Here is a 12,315-nt window from a genome sequence, read left to right as displayed (position 1 = left end):
ATCAATACCCCAATTTATTGTTGATGCATATCAATTATTTTGTTTTATGTGATTCAAAAAGATTTAAAATTAATTATTAAATGGAATTTTTATAATATTTTTCTGTTAAGTGGCATTCAGTAATTTCCTTTTTTATTTTTCGATTATTTTGATTGCCTTTTAATGATAATTAAATACTTATTAAGTGTTGGCTTTTTTTGGAAAAATATAAGTGCATATATGCGTGAATTGCAGTTATTTAATTATCACTTGATTTTATGCCGCAATCCATTTATTGCCATGCTATTTAAATTGTTTGTATGCCACAAAGTTCAGACATCACAATATTATTTGTAGTAAAATTAATACATTTATTTTTAAGCATATACCAAATTAAAATACCGAAAAATACTAATATATACCAAAGAATATCCATTTTCGATAAAGGCCTTTTACAAAATTATACAAAATAAAAATACAAAACTATACCGAAGGCTATATTTGGTATATTAATATAGTTTTGCATTTTGAATATAACAAAGAGTGCAAAATATACTAGATTGTCAGCCAAAGCAACTAAGACTCGCAGTATACATTTTTTGCCTATAAAAGTCTTTCTTAAATAACTTGTACAATATTACAATATTTTTAAATTATTCAGCAATCATAAATATTTACTATTCATACTTTCAACAAATTTTTTTACTCTTTATTTCTCTTCCTGTCTTTATTGTCAATTGCTTAGCAGTACTCACAAGTTTATCTAACAGCGCCTATCTATCAATGGAACGACAAAAACTACTTAAAAAGTATCCATTGGCAGGGCAATTTCTCAATTTGTATAGATTTATAATGGAATTATAAAGTTTTGCGAATAGTTTGCAACTTTGCTTGCTGCGAATTGAGTTTGTAAGCAGCAACTCACTTGTACAGAGATTATCGCAACTACTTAGAGCAAACACCCTGTTGAATTTGCAAAAGAAGAACAACAAAAAAAGTCGAGGGATGTGAACTAATCTGACTGGATTTCGGGTGAAAAAAGTTACGAAATCGCTTCATTGGACAATTTGGGTTACTGCCTGATGACCCACATACATATGATTAGAGAACTGGATTATTATGCTGCCCACATATCATTAAAATACTCTGTTTTGGGTTTTATTTTTGTTTTTAAACAGAACGTTTCAAATCAAAAGAAATTTCGCAATAAACAAACGAAAACGATATATATGTTATATTTACGTAGTATGTATATATAAATAATTGAGTGCAGTCAACAATAAAAGTGATTTCGGTTGTGATTACAGCTGAAAAACAAACAAATAATCGACAATACACACATGTGAATGCGAATGGAAAAACAATGTTGAAAAGGCCAGAGAGTCAGAGCCGCAATGTTGTGACTCTGCTCTTGGCTAACATCCACAGCAAAGTTTGACTTGCAAGTCTCGCCAGATTCCGCTTGTAGCTAGCTGTCCTGCTAAGTGAGTTGTTGAAGCTTCGACTGGCCATAAACTTTTAAAGTTTGCAATTTAATTTCAATTTGCGCAGCAAAACGTGTGCAGCTCTCAGTGAAATGGTGTGTGAGAGAGGGGGATAGAAGTCAGAGAGTTCAATACACATACAAATATCGTACAAAATAGTAATAATAATAATAGCAGCAGCAACTGTGTAACAGCAAGAGCAGCTGCCGCCGCGGGCAATGCCATCCAAATCAAATTTCAAAACACGTAACTGCAAGTGCGGTCATATATGAAACAGAAACCGAAGCGGATGGGGAGAAATGTAGAGAAGAATTCAGTTATTGGGAATTGCTTTTGGGGCAAGCTCAACGCGGTGCCATCTCAAATCGTTGGCCATCGCATAAATTTGATTTGTGTAGCACATAAAAAAACAAGAAAACTGTGCTAAATAACGCTGAGCAACAAGCAACAAGAGACACAGAGAGAGAGAAAAGCAAACAAAAGCGAAACAGAATGTAACGCATACGCAGCGTGGGCCCAGGCAAAGGCAAACGTTGGAGGTCATTTTATTTATCTTTTGCTTTCCTTTTTATAGCTAAGCACTGCAGGTAATTACATTCTTATTAGGTTTACAATGCATTAAAAAACGTCCACATTCATGATAGACAAACTAATGCGGAAAATTTAATAGAGCTCTTTGTGCTGTGCTTGAAGACAATACGCGTACACTTAGCGAAAGCTAATAGGCGGGATTTGATGTCTGCGAGATAAATGACATTGAAAAGAATTTAATTAAGGAGATTTTATTAAAGTAGATAAATTGTGTGTGCTTTGGGGCTGAAGTTGTTGCAAACAAATTAAATGTATTTTATATAAAAGAGCTTAGTTAGAATTTGTGTTAGTTGGAACATAAATAAATAATAGGCAAATATTTAAAATAAGTCAAATTGGAATACATTTTGATTAAAAGTAAATTATTATTTGAAGTTGTATTAGTTCAATGAAAATTAAATAGTAATGTAACATTCGTAATCCGTTTTTTCTGGCTCACTAATTTTAATACAAAATAATTTTTTATTGACATAATTTTTTTCTGAGCTGTCGTCTCATTCAGTCCATAAATGCTTTGTTTATTCTATGATGTCTGCCTTTTAGCTAAAATAGCTTAATTACAATTAAAATAATAGGCAATCAATTGAGATTTCAATTAAAAATAAATTATTATTAGAAATTTTATAAGTTAATAAATTGAATAATAATAAAATTAACAGCTTTTAAGTGGTTGGGATTCAATCTTAATTTTCTAACTTACAAACTATTTCTAGAATACAAAATCATTTTTTATTCTCACAATTTTCCTCTAATCTGGCTTACAATCCAGTCCATAGAATGCTATAATTATATTTTTTCTACACATAAGCTTGGTTTGTTTTATGATGTCTGCCATTTTGCCGCACTTGTTTCAATTAGCTGATGTCTATCAGCTAAGCACTGCAGCAAGTCCTGTTATACTATAAACTAGTAGTTGTCTTAACACCCGCCCCTTCTATCTAATCCCGCTTAGCGTGTGTGTCGGCGATGTCGTTTATTTGTGGCTCCTAAGGCAACGCGGCGAACTCGGAACGAAAGCGAACTCAACCCAAAGCAAGCGCGACAAAAATAGTTGTTTGACTAAGCAAAGTGATATTCTGCAAGTCGAAGAATAAGCGTAACTAACAGATACCCTTCTAAAAATATATCAATGTTGCAATCTATTTATGGCGTCAGCTAAAATGTTTCATTACTTTACGATCGATTTGTATAGCAAAGTGTTAAAATTACATTATAACTTTATTGCGTTTCAATTCGGACGAAATGTGTCTCAATCCGTCAGTTAACAGTTTTCCCAAGTCTAAACTCGCCTCAACTGTTTGCTATGTGTGCAGACAAAGTTGCCACAAAGTTGCACGCGCGCGCTGTTTGATGAAACTTGGCTAAGAAACGCCGCAAGCAACAAATTATGTAAAATGGAAAACGCGATTTACAATCGTATAAGAACCGAGTGCGACCAAAAAGAGTGATAAGCGGACTTAGAAGCAATGTGAATAAACGTGTTTGGCTGAGTTCTTGGAAAAACTGTTGCTCGACTTACAGCGAAAGAGCTCAAAGGCATTCGTTATAGCATACTATCCGTAATTATAGCGCCACTTTTCCATTATGCGTGCGCGTTTCCAACTCCCATTTCCAGTTTTCTTTTACTTTTTGCTTTTTTTTTTAGTTAGGTTAGCTCGCGAAAATTCAATAAACACGGCAGCAGCAACAAACTTTTAGCTGAGTGCTAAACAAGGTAAGTCCATTGTGTGTTGGCCACGCCCCAGAACATTGCAAAGGAGCTGTTGATGGGGCGAAGGGAGGGGAACGGAAGGTGACTCGCCTTTCTGCCAAATGCAGCTGGGTATAAAGTTACCTTTGCCCAAATGCATTCAACAAAAACAGCGTCGAACGAGAACTCGAACTCGAACTTTAAATTGAAGTTGAACAAATTTTATTTGCGCGCCCGCACTTAAAGTGCTGGACAGACAGAAATAAAAAAGAAACGAAAAGGAAGACAGAACACGACGCTCGCCAGGTGCTTAATGAACGGCAACAACTTCGCCACGTAGTAGCAATCGGCCAACAAAAAAAAAAACAAAAAAAAAAAAAAGCAGGCTATAAAAAGAAAAGCAAGCCTATAAAAAGTATCACCTGCTGTGTTATTGTTTTTGTCAGCTTTTTGCCTTTATTTTTCGCTGCTCAAATTTTTCCGAAGGATGGAATGGCGGACCAAGGACCAAACAGTTCCTTGGGGAGCAGCGCCTCAACTTAAATAAAAGTCACCGATGATTGCCATCATAATTTATACAGAGAACCAGTCCGGGCAGCTGGCCCAAAAGAAGCAGCCGACCCCGCTGTTACTTTCACTTTGAGTGGGCATGAGAAAGTGTTTCAGTAAATTGATAAAATATTGCTGACGCTGACAGCAGATGTATGAAGTATGAAGTATGCAATACGCGCGCTTGATTGATGATCCAAATGCTCCACAACTCAACCGCAGAGTATATCGTAGATGCTGATACTGATGGCCTTCAGATTCAATTAGGTCGAGTAGCAGAAAGCTACTCTGATGAGAGTGCATTCTTTTAGCGAGTTAACTAAATTGCGTATACGTAATACGTATATGTATTCACTAAATTGGAGTTGTCATTGTAAGAAGCGATCAGTTCGATAGAGTTTAATAAATGAGTGAAAGTTAAATTGAAAAGATAAAAGAAAGCATTAAATGAAATGCAGAACAGAATTGTCATTTGATATTCGACCACGTGCTTTAGAATATTTATTGGGTTCTAAAAAAATGGTTGGGTAAAGTAAAGAAGTCATAAAAATAATACTCTCTTCCTACTTTGATATTCTTTTCAATTATAGGAATTTAATTGCAATCGAGTGACTTTTCCAAAAATCAACAAACAACTTTTCAAAGAAATGGCAATAAAAGCCGCCGAGAAAAAATCCATATGCATCAGTGAATTACAAAAAGAAAGAACATGAACATGAACAGCTTTTGATTAATAAGTGAATGCCATGTGTGATTGTAATGAAATTTTGCAGTTTCATTCATGATGAATCCTCCGATACTCGCACTCTGTCCACAAAATCGTAAAGCACGTGAGGCGTGCCAGAGAGCCTTTTGTTGATTCAATTGTTCAAAAGTAAACAACTTTTTGGTTTCCCACACACACAACACAGAGACACAGACACAAATACAATTGCAGTGCAGAGCTGTTCGCACGTCAATCGAGTTGCTTTTTAAATTAAATTTTTTCGTTCTGTTTTTTATAGCTTAAAATAAACAACAACAAGTTTCTTTTATTTTGTTCCCCTCTATTTTTTCGTATTTGGGTGTTTTTGCTGTCGGAATTCATGTGGCCAACTGCTTCTTGTCGTGTTTCAGCTCTCTGTGTGTTGCTCTGTTTTCTGTTCCCAAGTGGTTGCCGTTACCGTTGTTGTTGTTGTTGCTATTGCTGTTCGATCTACGGCAAAAGCGAGGCTGGCAATAAAATAAATATGATACCAGCGGATAGATTGTTAAACTAACAAAAGTCTGTATATATACACACTCACAGAAGACGGACGATGGCAGCGCAAACTGGCAACAGTAACAGCTTTCGTTTTCATTGCTGGCCATTGGCTTCACACGTTTCACTTTCGATTAGGAGGGTTCTGGATACTGAATACTGAATACCGAATGCTTATGCATTTGGGTTCAGAGTAGCAAAAAAGAGACAGCGACAGTGAGAGTGAGAGCGAGTCAGAGAGATATCTACGCTGAGTTTGCGTTTCAATTTCCGCTGATTGAAGTTTGCCACCTGGACGACGAAATGGAGCGCAGGAAATGATGGCAATTAAATTGAATGCAGACACCATTAAGCCTAAGGAGTAGGCCGCGTTTAGTCCCCGTCGTATTTTCATTTATTTCTTGGAGTTTATCTTCAGCTGATTGGATGCTGTTCAAGTTTTGTTTAAGTATTTAACTCGCTCGTTCGCTCTATTGCTCGCTCTTCGGTGTGTGTGTGTCAAAAATTGTATGAAAACTTTGCAGGTGGCTTAATTCGATTAGCAGAATTTTAGCCACAATTTATGCTAACTTTGCTCTTGTTGTTACACAAGTGACTAATAAACTTTTAATTGAGTTTTAAGCCGTTGACTAAAACTGTAAAATATTTTGATGCCCGAAACAGGCAAACAGCAAACACCAAGCAGCGAAGAGCAACAGCGACAGACATCAAATATTGTCGCCCATTTTTGGCAAGTTAACGACTTCCCGTTATGGGAACATTTCAATTTCCTGTGTCCTGTGTGAAAAATTAATGCCAAATTCGAAACAAATTGCCAACAGCGAGCAGTCTGAATGACAACAACCAGGAAGTAAAGGATGCCAGAAGAGTTGAGTCGAGTTGAGTCGAGTCTGTCTCCTACTGTATCTACTTTCCGCTGCTGCTGCTGCTGTTGCTGTTTCTGCTGCTGGTACAAAAACATTTTTGCCAAAATATGCCCGCAAACCTCAACAGAATTTCGACAGCAGTCGCAGCAACCATAAGCTGGTAGAAACAGAGAGTGTTGCGAGGCCAAAAATTCACTTTTTCCCACAGCACCCGCAACATAATAATGGATGTGTGTGTGCCCCTGCTGACAGGCATAAAGAGTGTAAGGCGAGGGCGGGGAATATGTCGGGAAATGTTGCTCTGTGTCTGGCATTTAGCAGCATAGCAGAAAATCAATGTTACCAGCAGCTACAACACAAACAACAATCAACAACCGACTACCGAATACCGACAGCAAGAACAGCATTTACATGATGTTGGAGCAGCTTGGATAGGTCGTCACCTCGAGGCCCGTGGAATTTTCTTGTGTGTTCCAATTTCTTATATACGTTTTTTTTTTTGGGGACTCTGTGCGCTGTCTGAGCCGCAATTTAAATTTATAAGCCCTAAAATTGCCAAGCGAAAATTCTTATGCGCATTGTTCTCTCGCTCTCCTTATGTCTCGCTTTGTGTGCGAGTGTGAGTGTGTGTGTGTGTGTGTGTGGCTCGGCTTTTATGGCAGCCGGTTGCCATAAATTAAATGGCCCCTGCAATAAAAGCCAAATCAATTTGAGCGTGAAATCGATTTTCATTTCTTTCATTTTTCACATCTTTCACACAGTCTCGCTTCTTCCCTTTCCCACACTCAATCGATAAATTCTCGAGCAAAGTGTGCAACAGGTTATTTACCGCGTCTGTGTTGTGCAGATGGCAAACTAAATCAATGCCATGGTTGCCGTGCAACCAAATGGTGTTGCAATTGTCGCCCTTTTGCTGATTAATGAGCGATAGACAGAAAGAGAAAGCACGCAAACGTGCAACAGTGTGGAAAAGCAACTAGTGCGATTCAGACTGAGACTGAAACTAAGGCTGAGGCTGAGACTGAGGCCATTGCTCGATTTTGCAATCAAGCTGAATCAAATCGTCAATGAACTTCTGCTTAACAATCTCGCTCTGATTGCTTCTCATACACTTTCTCATTCATTGACTAACTCTTATTTCAGGGCACATTTGTTTGCTGTTTTTGTGTGCAATTTATGCTTTTAGCAATTACTCGTACATTATTCAGTCAATGCTCTTGGCAACATATTCGTCGTCTGATGTTTGTGCTAAATGTACCGGAAATGCATTCGAAAAAGCCCATTTCAGTGTTTATTCATTTTGTGTATGACATGCATATTTTATTACCCAAAAGTCGTTTATGGTGAGGGAATATTTAATTTGGATTTTAATGCACAAATTTGTGAATATTGCTGTGGGTAAATAATAAAAATAATATCACATGTTTCAATAAATATATTTACTTGTAAATTGTAGTTTATTAAAATATTTACTGTCATAATTTAATGTAATATTTTTAATACTGAGTTTTACTTTGGCAAGTTCAAACTGTGCAAATTGTATTGCAGTAACTGTTTTCGTTGTAAATTCATTAATTAGCACATTTACTTATTTACAATCACTTAATGTTGTGTTTTACTATACTGACTTTTGCTTTTACAAGTCAAAATTCTGCTTATTGCATTAAGCTGTAAATATTTCAGAGCCTAAATAAACAAATATTTAAATAAAAACATTTACTTTCAAAGTGAATTTTATATGTATAAAATTTATAATTTGTTGTAATGTTTTCTACTTGCTTTACTTATTATGTACTTATTCCATTGCAATAAGTATGCAGTAACTATTTGTAATTTTATTGTTTACACTTCTAAATATTGCAGTGTTTAAATATGCAAAGTAATATCTGATTTATTAATAAATACATTTGCTTTTAGTCCAATATTGGATCTTCGAATTAATTATAATAGTTTCTATATATAGTTCAATGTACTTTTGTTTGAATTAAAAATTCAGATGTAATTTGATTTTAATGCATACATTTCTAAATATACAAGGTAATATCTGATATTTAAGTAAGCACATTAACTTGTAAATTGTATTTAATTCAAATATATTACAAGTTGTTTTAATGAGTTCTACTTTTTCTTCAGCTTAAAATGAGCTATCACTATTATTGTTATTGCTTTTAAACCCATTGTTACTAACTGCTGAAAGTAATAACCTTTAATAGAGTTTCAAACTTTCGCCCCTTTCGCAATTATTCTCCCCCTGCCTTTTCCTTGGCCCATTTAAGTAATTTTACAATAGACATTTCGTAGGTTTAGAGTGTATTGTGTCTTCGGTCTTTGGGCAAGTCTCTTGCACTTTGCTTGTCATTATTTTTAATTTGCGCATCTATGACAACGAACGAGTAGCGTGTCCGGGACCTGGTCGGTCACTGGGGCTAAGAACTGGGCACAACGTCGCATAGAGGTGGAGGAGGGGGAGGAGGAGGAGGACAACTGAAAATAGTTGGCTGTCTCACATCTGGCGTTGACAATGCAATTTCCGTTCGACAGGCAAAAGTACACACGGCAAGAGCATAGCAAGTGAAGGTGGAAAAACGAGTCTTGTCGAGGAAGACACAAGACACACCCTAGTTGCAGCAGTTCGCAGTTGAGTTCAGTTTGTGTTTCCTGGTTTCCTGTTGCTGTCTCTTGCAACTTGGGCACTTGGCAGCTTGCCTGGTTTGTTGCCTGATTGCGCCTCGGTTCCGGCCACTTGTGCATACAGAAATCAGCAATTAAAGATTAAACGAGCGAGAAGTATGTCTCTTCCTCCAAAAAAAGGAAAATTCACGCCATTGAAGGCTTATTAATAAAGACTTTTAAGGAGTGAGCACATGTTGCAGCTGGACAGCTTAATGCCTAGGAGATTGCTTTGCTTTTGGTGCAATTTTAATTGCATTACGCCTCTGGAAATTGCCAGGACACTCTCTCGCACACACACATACACACGAACAAGTTTTAATTGATGTCACAGCTGATGCACTTTGCGTTGGTCCGGATACGACAAAGCAAAAGCAAAAGCAAAGTCCCTCAAGACTCCAGTAACTTGGCAATTTCTCATTGCTTGCCTAGCTTTCCCTGCTGTTGTTGCACATTGCCTTTCATGCAGCCAGGTCCTTAGAGCCCGGGAGGCGCAACACAAAAAAGAAAAAAAACGCAATACAATAGCAGTTGCCATCCTTTAATTGCGCTGTGCGCTTCGATAAACTTTAAATGGCATTTCAAATGACATCATTAAAAAGCGTTAAGTGCTGTGTGGCAATCGATATGACCAAAAAAAGGCAGAAATTCATTCCGCTCGTTTTGAATATGCATAAATAATATCATTAAAATTCCAGTGTTTGACCGGCGTTCGGTAATTTGACATCGATTATAATTAAGCATATGGATTGTGGCATCAATCAGGCGTAAGCATTCCTTATCAAAGTATCAATATGAATCGATTTATCGCAGATTTTAAGGCACATACACGCACACACTCCCCAAGTCCCTACAAATCCGCTTAAGTCAGAGCCAAAATCTGCCCGAGATGTGCCCCATGGGAGCAACCTGGCTTCCTTGCTGTTGCGTGCCGCATCAAATCAAATACGAGCTCAGCCCAGTTATCTTTTCGGTCATATCACTTGCCACTTGCCACATGCCACAGAGCTGCCGTAAGGCTTTAACGCCTCGACACGTGTTTGCTCCAGAGTTTGCAAATTTTCTGTGTAGTACTTGAAATTTATGTCAGCAAATTCTAAAGTGACTTTGCTTTGCTTTAAACCAAAGTGACTGTGGTCCACTCGAAGCCCTCATATGAATAAATAGAAGTAGAAATACTCTTGTGTGCGTAATTAAATTTCGTTTCGTAATTAATTTCCAAATAGTTTGCCAGACACAACGTTTGTCTGCGGTCAATGAAACGAAAATAAATAACAATTATTTATAAGTGCCATTGAGTGTAAATGCCATGTTATTAGATGAGCTCTACGAATGGAATTGTGTTTGAGATCAAACAAAGATTTGTCTCTTTGTTTTCAATATGCAAATTTGTTGAGGTTAATCGGAGATAAGAACTTTCTATATTGGAGAAATATGTATAAGGGCAACGAAATATCAGTGTCAAATATCTTTAAATATGAAATTGAGATAAATTTATATTTTCGTTTAAATACTTCAATATTTCAAATTAATTAAACCAATTTAACATTATTGTATGCAAATATGAATACGAGATATGAATGCCGAATATCTAGAAATGTAAACTCAATATATGTACATGTATATTTGTTATTTGGTATATTCGTATTTTATTAAATTATTCAGTGAAATACTTCCATATTTAAGCACACACAACTCCGCTAATCATTCTCATATACAAATATTTCTGTACATATATTTATTTATGGCAAATGTGCCAAGTATTTACATTTTAATTTGATTTTATTATAATTAGCGCATTTTGTAAAACTATAATTAAATACAAATATTATTGACTAAGCGTGAGAAAATAATTTGAATGAGCAAACAGTATAATTAAAAACAATTATTTGATAATAAACACTGTTATCCAAAGGCGTGAAAATACAATGATTTGATATTAGAGCTGTTTGGTGCCAGAGGAGATTCATTAAAATCATTGACATTAATTGTTTGGGAATTAGAAAATTAGTGTAATTATTGCCAGGAAATCAAAACCAGATATTGCAATTGCAATCAATTGAAACCTATTAAAATTTTATAAAGCATTTCAGTAGATATACTAAATGTCGAAAATATGATTTGAGTTGCATGCAACCTTTTGCACAGCTCCTGATGGGACTGACAGTGACAGAGCTTGTCGTCGTTGTTCATCATCGAATTACGTTTTCGGTGCAGCAAAATCAATACAAAAAGGTGAACAAAAGCAAAGTAAACGAAATAAAATGAAAACTGCACACACAAACACACACCTGGAGAGCAGACTTTGGGGCCAATGTCAAACGCCGACCTTGCGCACAATGTCAGTCACACACACACACAAACACACACACACACTTTAAAAATGTGAGACAAAGAAAGTTGCACCAAAAAGAGGGTGAAAAAAGTATCAATTTGCCATGTTGCATCCTTTCAATCAAGCGCGAGAGGAAAGCTCTGTATTTATACCTTTCCTTTTTGTTTGTTTTTGTTGTTTTGCGTTTTTGGTCACCAGACACTTGTTGACCTTTGTGCCTTTGTATTGGTATTTGTATTTGGCGCATTTGTTTTTTTTGCCTTGAATACGCACTCGTATGCCTTTTAGTTTTTCGTTGAGCTTCGCTCTGAGTGTACTCACCAATTGTGTAGGTGGCACCATCCACAGTGAATGTTGCCGCTTTGCATTTGTTGAAAAAACGCGACGCAAAATCCAGTGCAGAGTTTTTCAAGCTGGACGAAACGCGGCGTATGGGCGAATCCGGACAGGATGTGGCTGCCATGGGTTGCAGCAATGGTGGCGTTGCCATCGTTTCAGCTGCTGCTTGCTCCAAAGTTATCGCACTGCTGGTCACAGTGTTGCTGCCACCGCTCAACCGAGCAGTTAGCGCAGCTGTCGCAGCTGGAGTAGCTGCTGCTGGAGCTGTCCCGGTTCTAGTTAGGCGAGATGGAACCACAGGCGTTGCGGCACCGGGCGCCAGGCGACGTGGCGGCATCGACGGATTCGACATTTTTGTTGCACCCGCGCACGCACGTTTCTCACAGGATTTTATTTCTCCATTTTTCTTCTCTTTGCTTCCTCTTTTTGCGGGGGTTTTGCTTTTTATGCTTTATGCCGCTGGTCACACTTGACAATCACTTTTCGCCGTTGATGGCGCACATTTTGCCAGAGTTTTTTGCTGTTGGCCGCTTCGCTTGCACACACAAACTCTGCGCATTGAAATTGGCCAT

The 12,315-nt window shown here is 37.1% G+C and overlaps 1 protein-coding gene across 2 annotated transcripts in view; it reads right to left on the bottom strand.

Annotated features, from left to right (window-relative positions):
- LOC117563965 (dual specificity calcium/calmodulin-dependent 3',5'-cyclic nucleotide phosphodiesterase 1) overlaps positions 1 to 12,110 on the bottom strand; it is a 99,176-nt gene extending 87,066 nt beyond the window's left edge. For both annotated transcript variants that reach the window (XM_034242546.2, XM_034242549.2), the window contains exon 1: positions 11,726 to 12,110. In XM_034242546.2, coding sequence (XP_034098437.1) covers positions 11,726 to 12,095 — 370 coding nt within the window. In that variant the 5' untranslated portion in view covers positions 12,096 to 12,110. The remainder of the gene's footprint in view (positions 1 to 11,725) is intronic.
- Between the last annotated feature and the right edge of the window lie 205 nt (positions 12,111 to 12,315).

The sequence above is a fragment of the Drosophila albomicans genome, chromosome 2L, assembly GCF_009650485.2.
Source record: "Drosophila albomicans strain 15112-1751.03 chromosome 2L, ASM965048v2, whole genome shotgun sequence".
NCBI lineage: Eukaryota > Metazoa > Arthropoda > Insecta > Diptera > Drosophilidae > Drosophila > Drosophila albomicans.
Note: the sequence above shows the minus strand (reverse complement) of the source record. Positions and strands in the feature narration are given on the sequence as shown.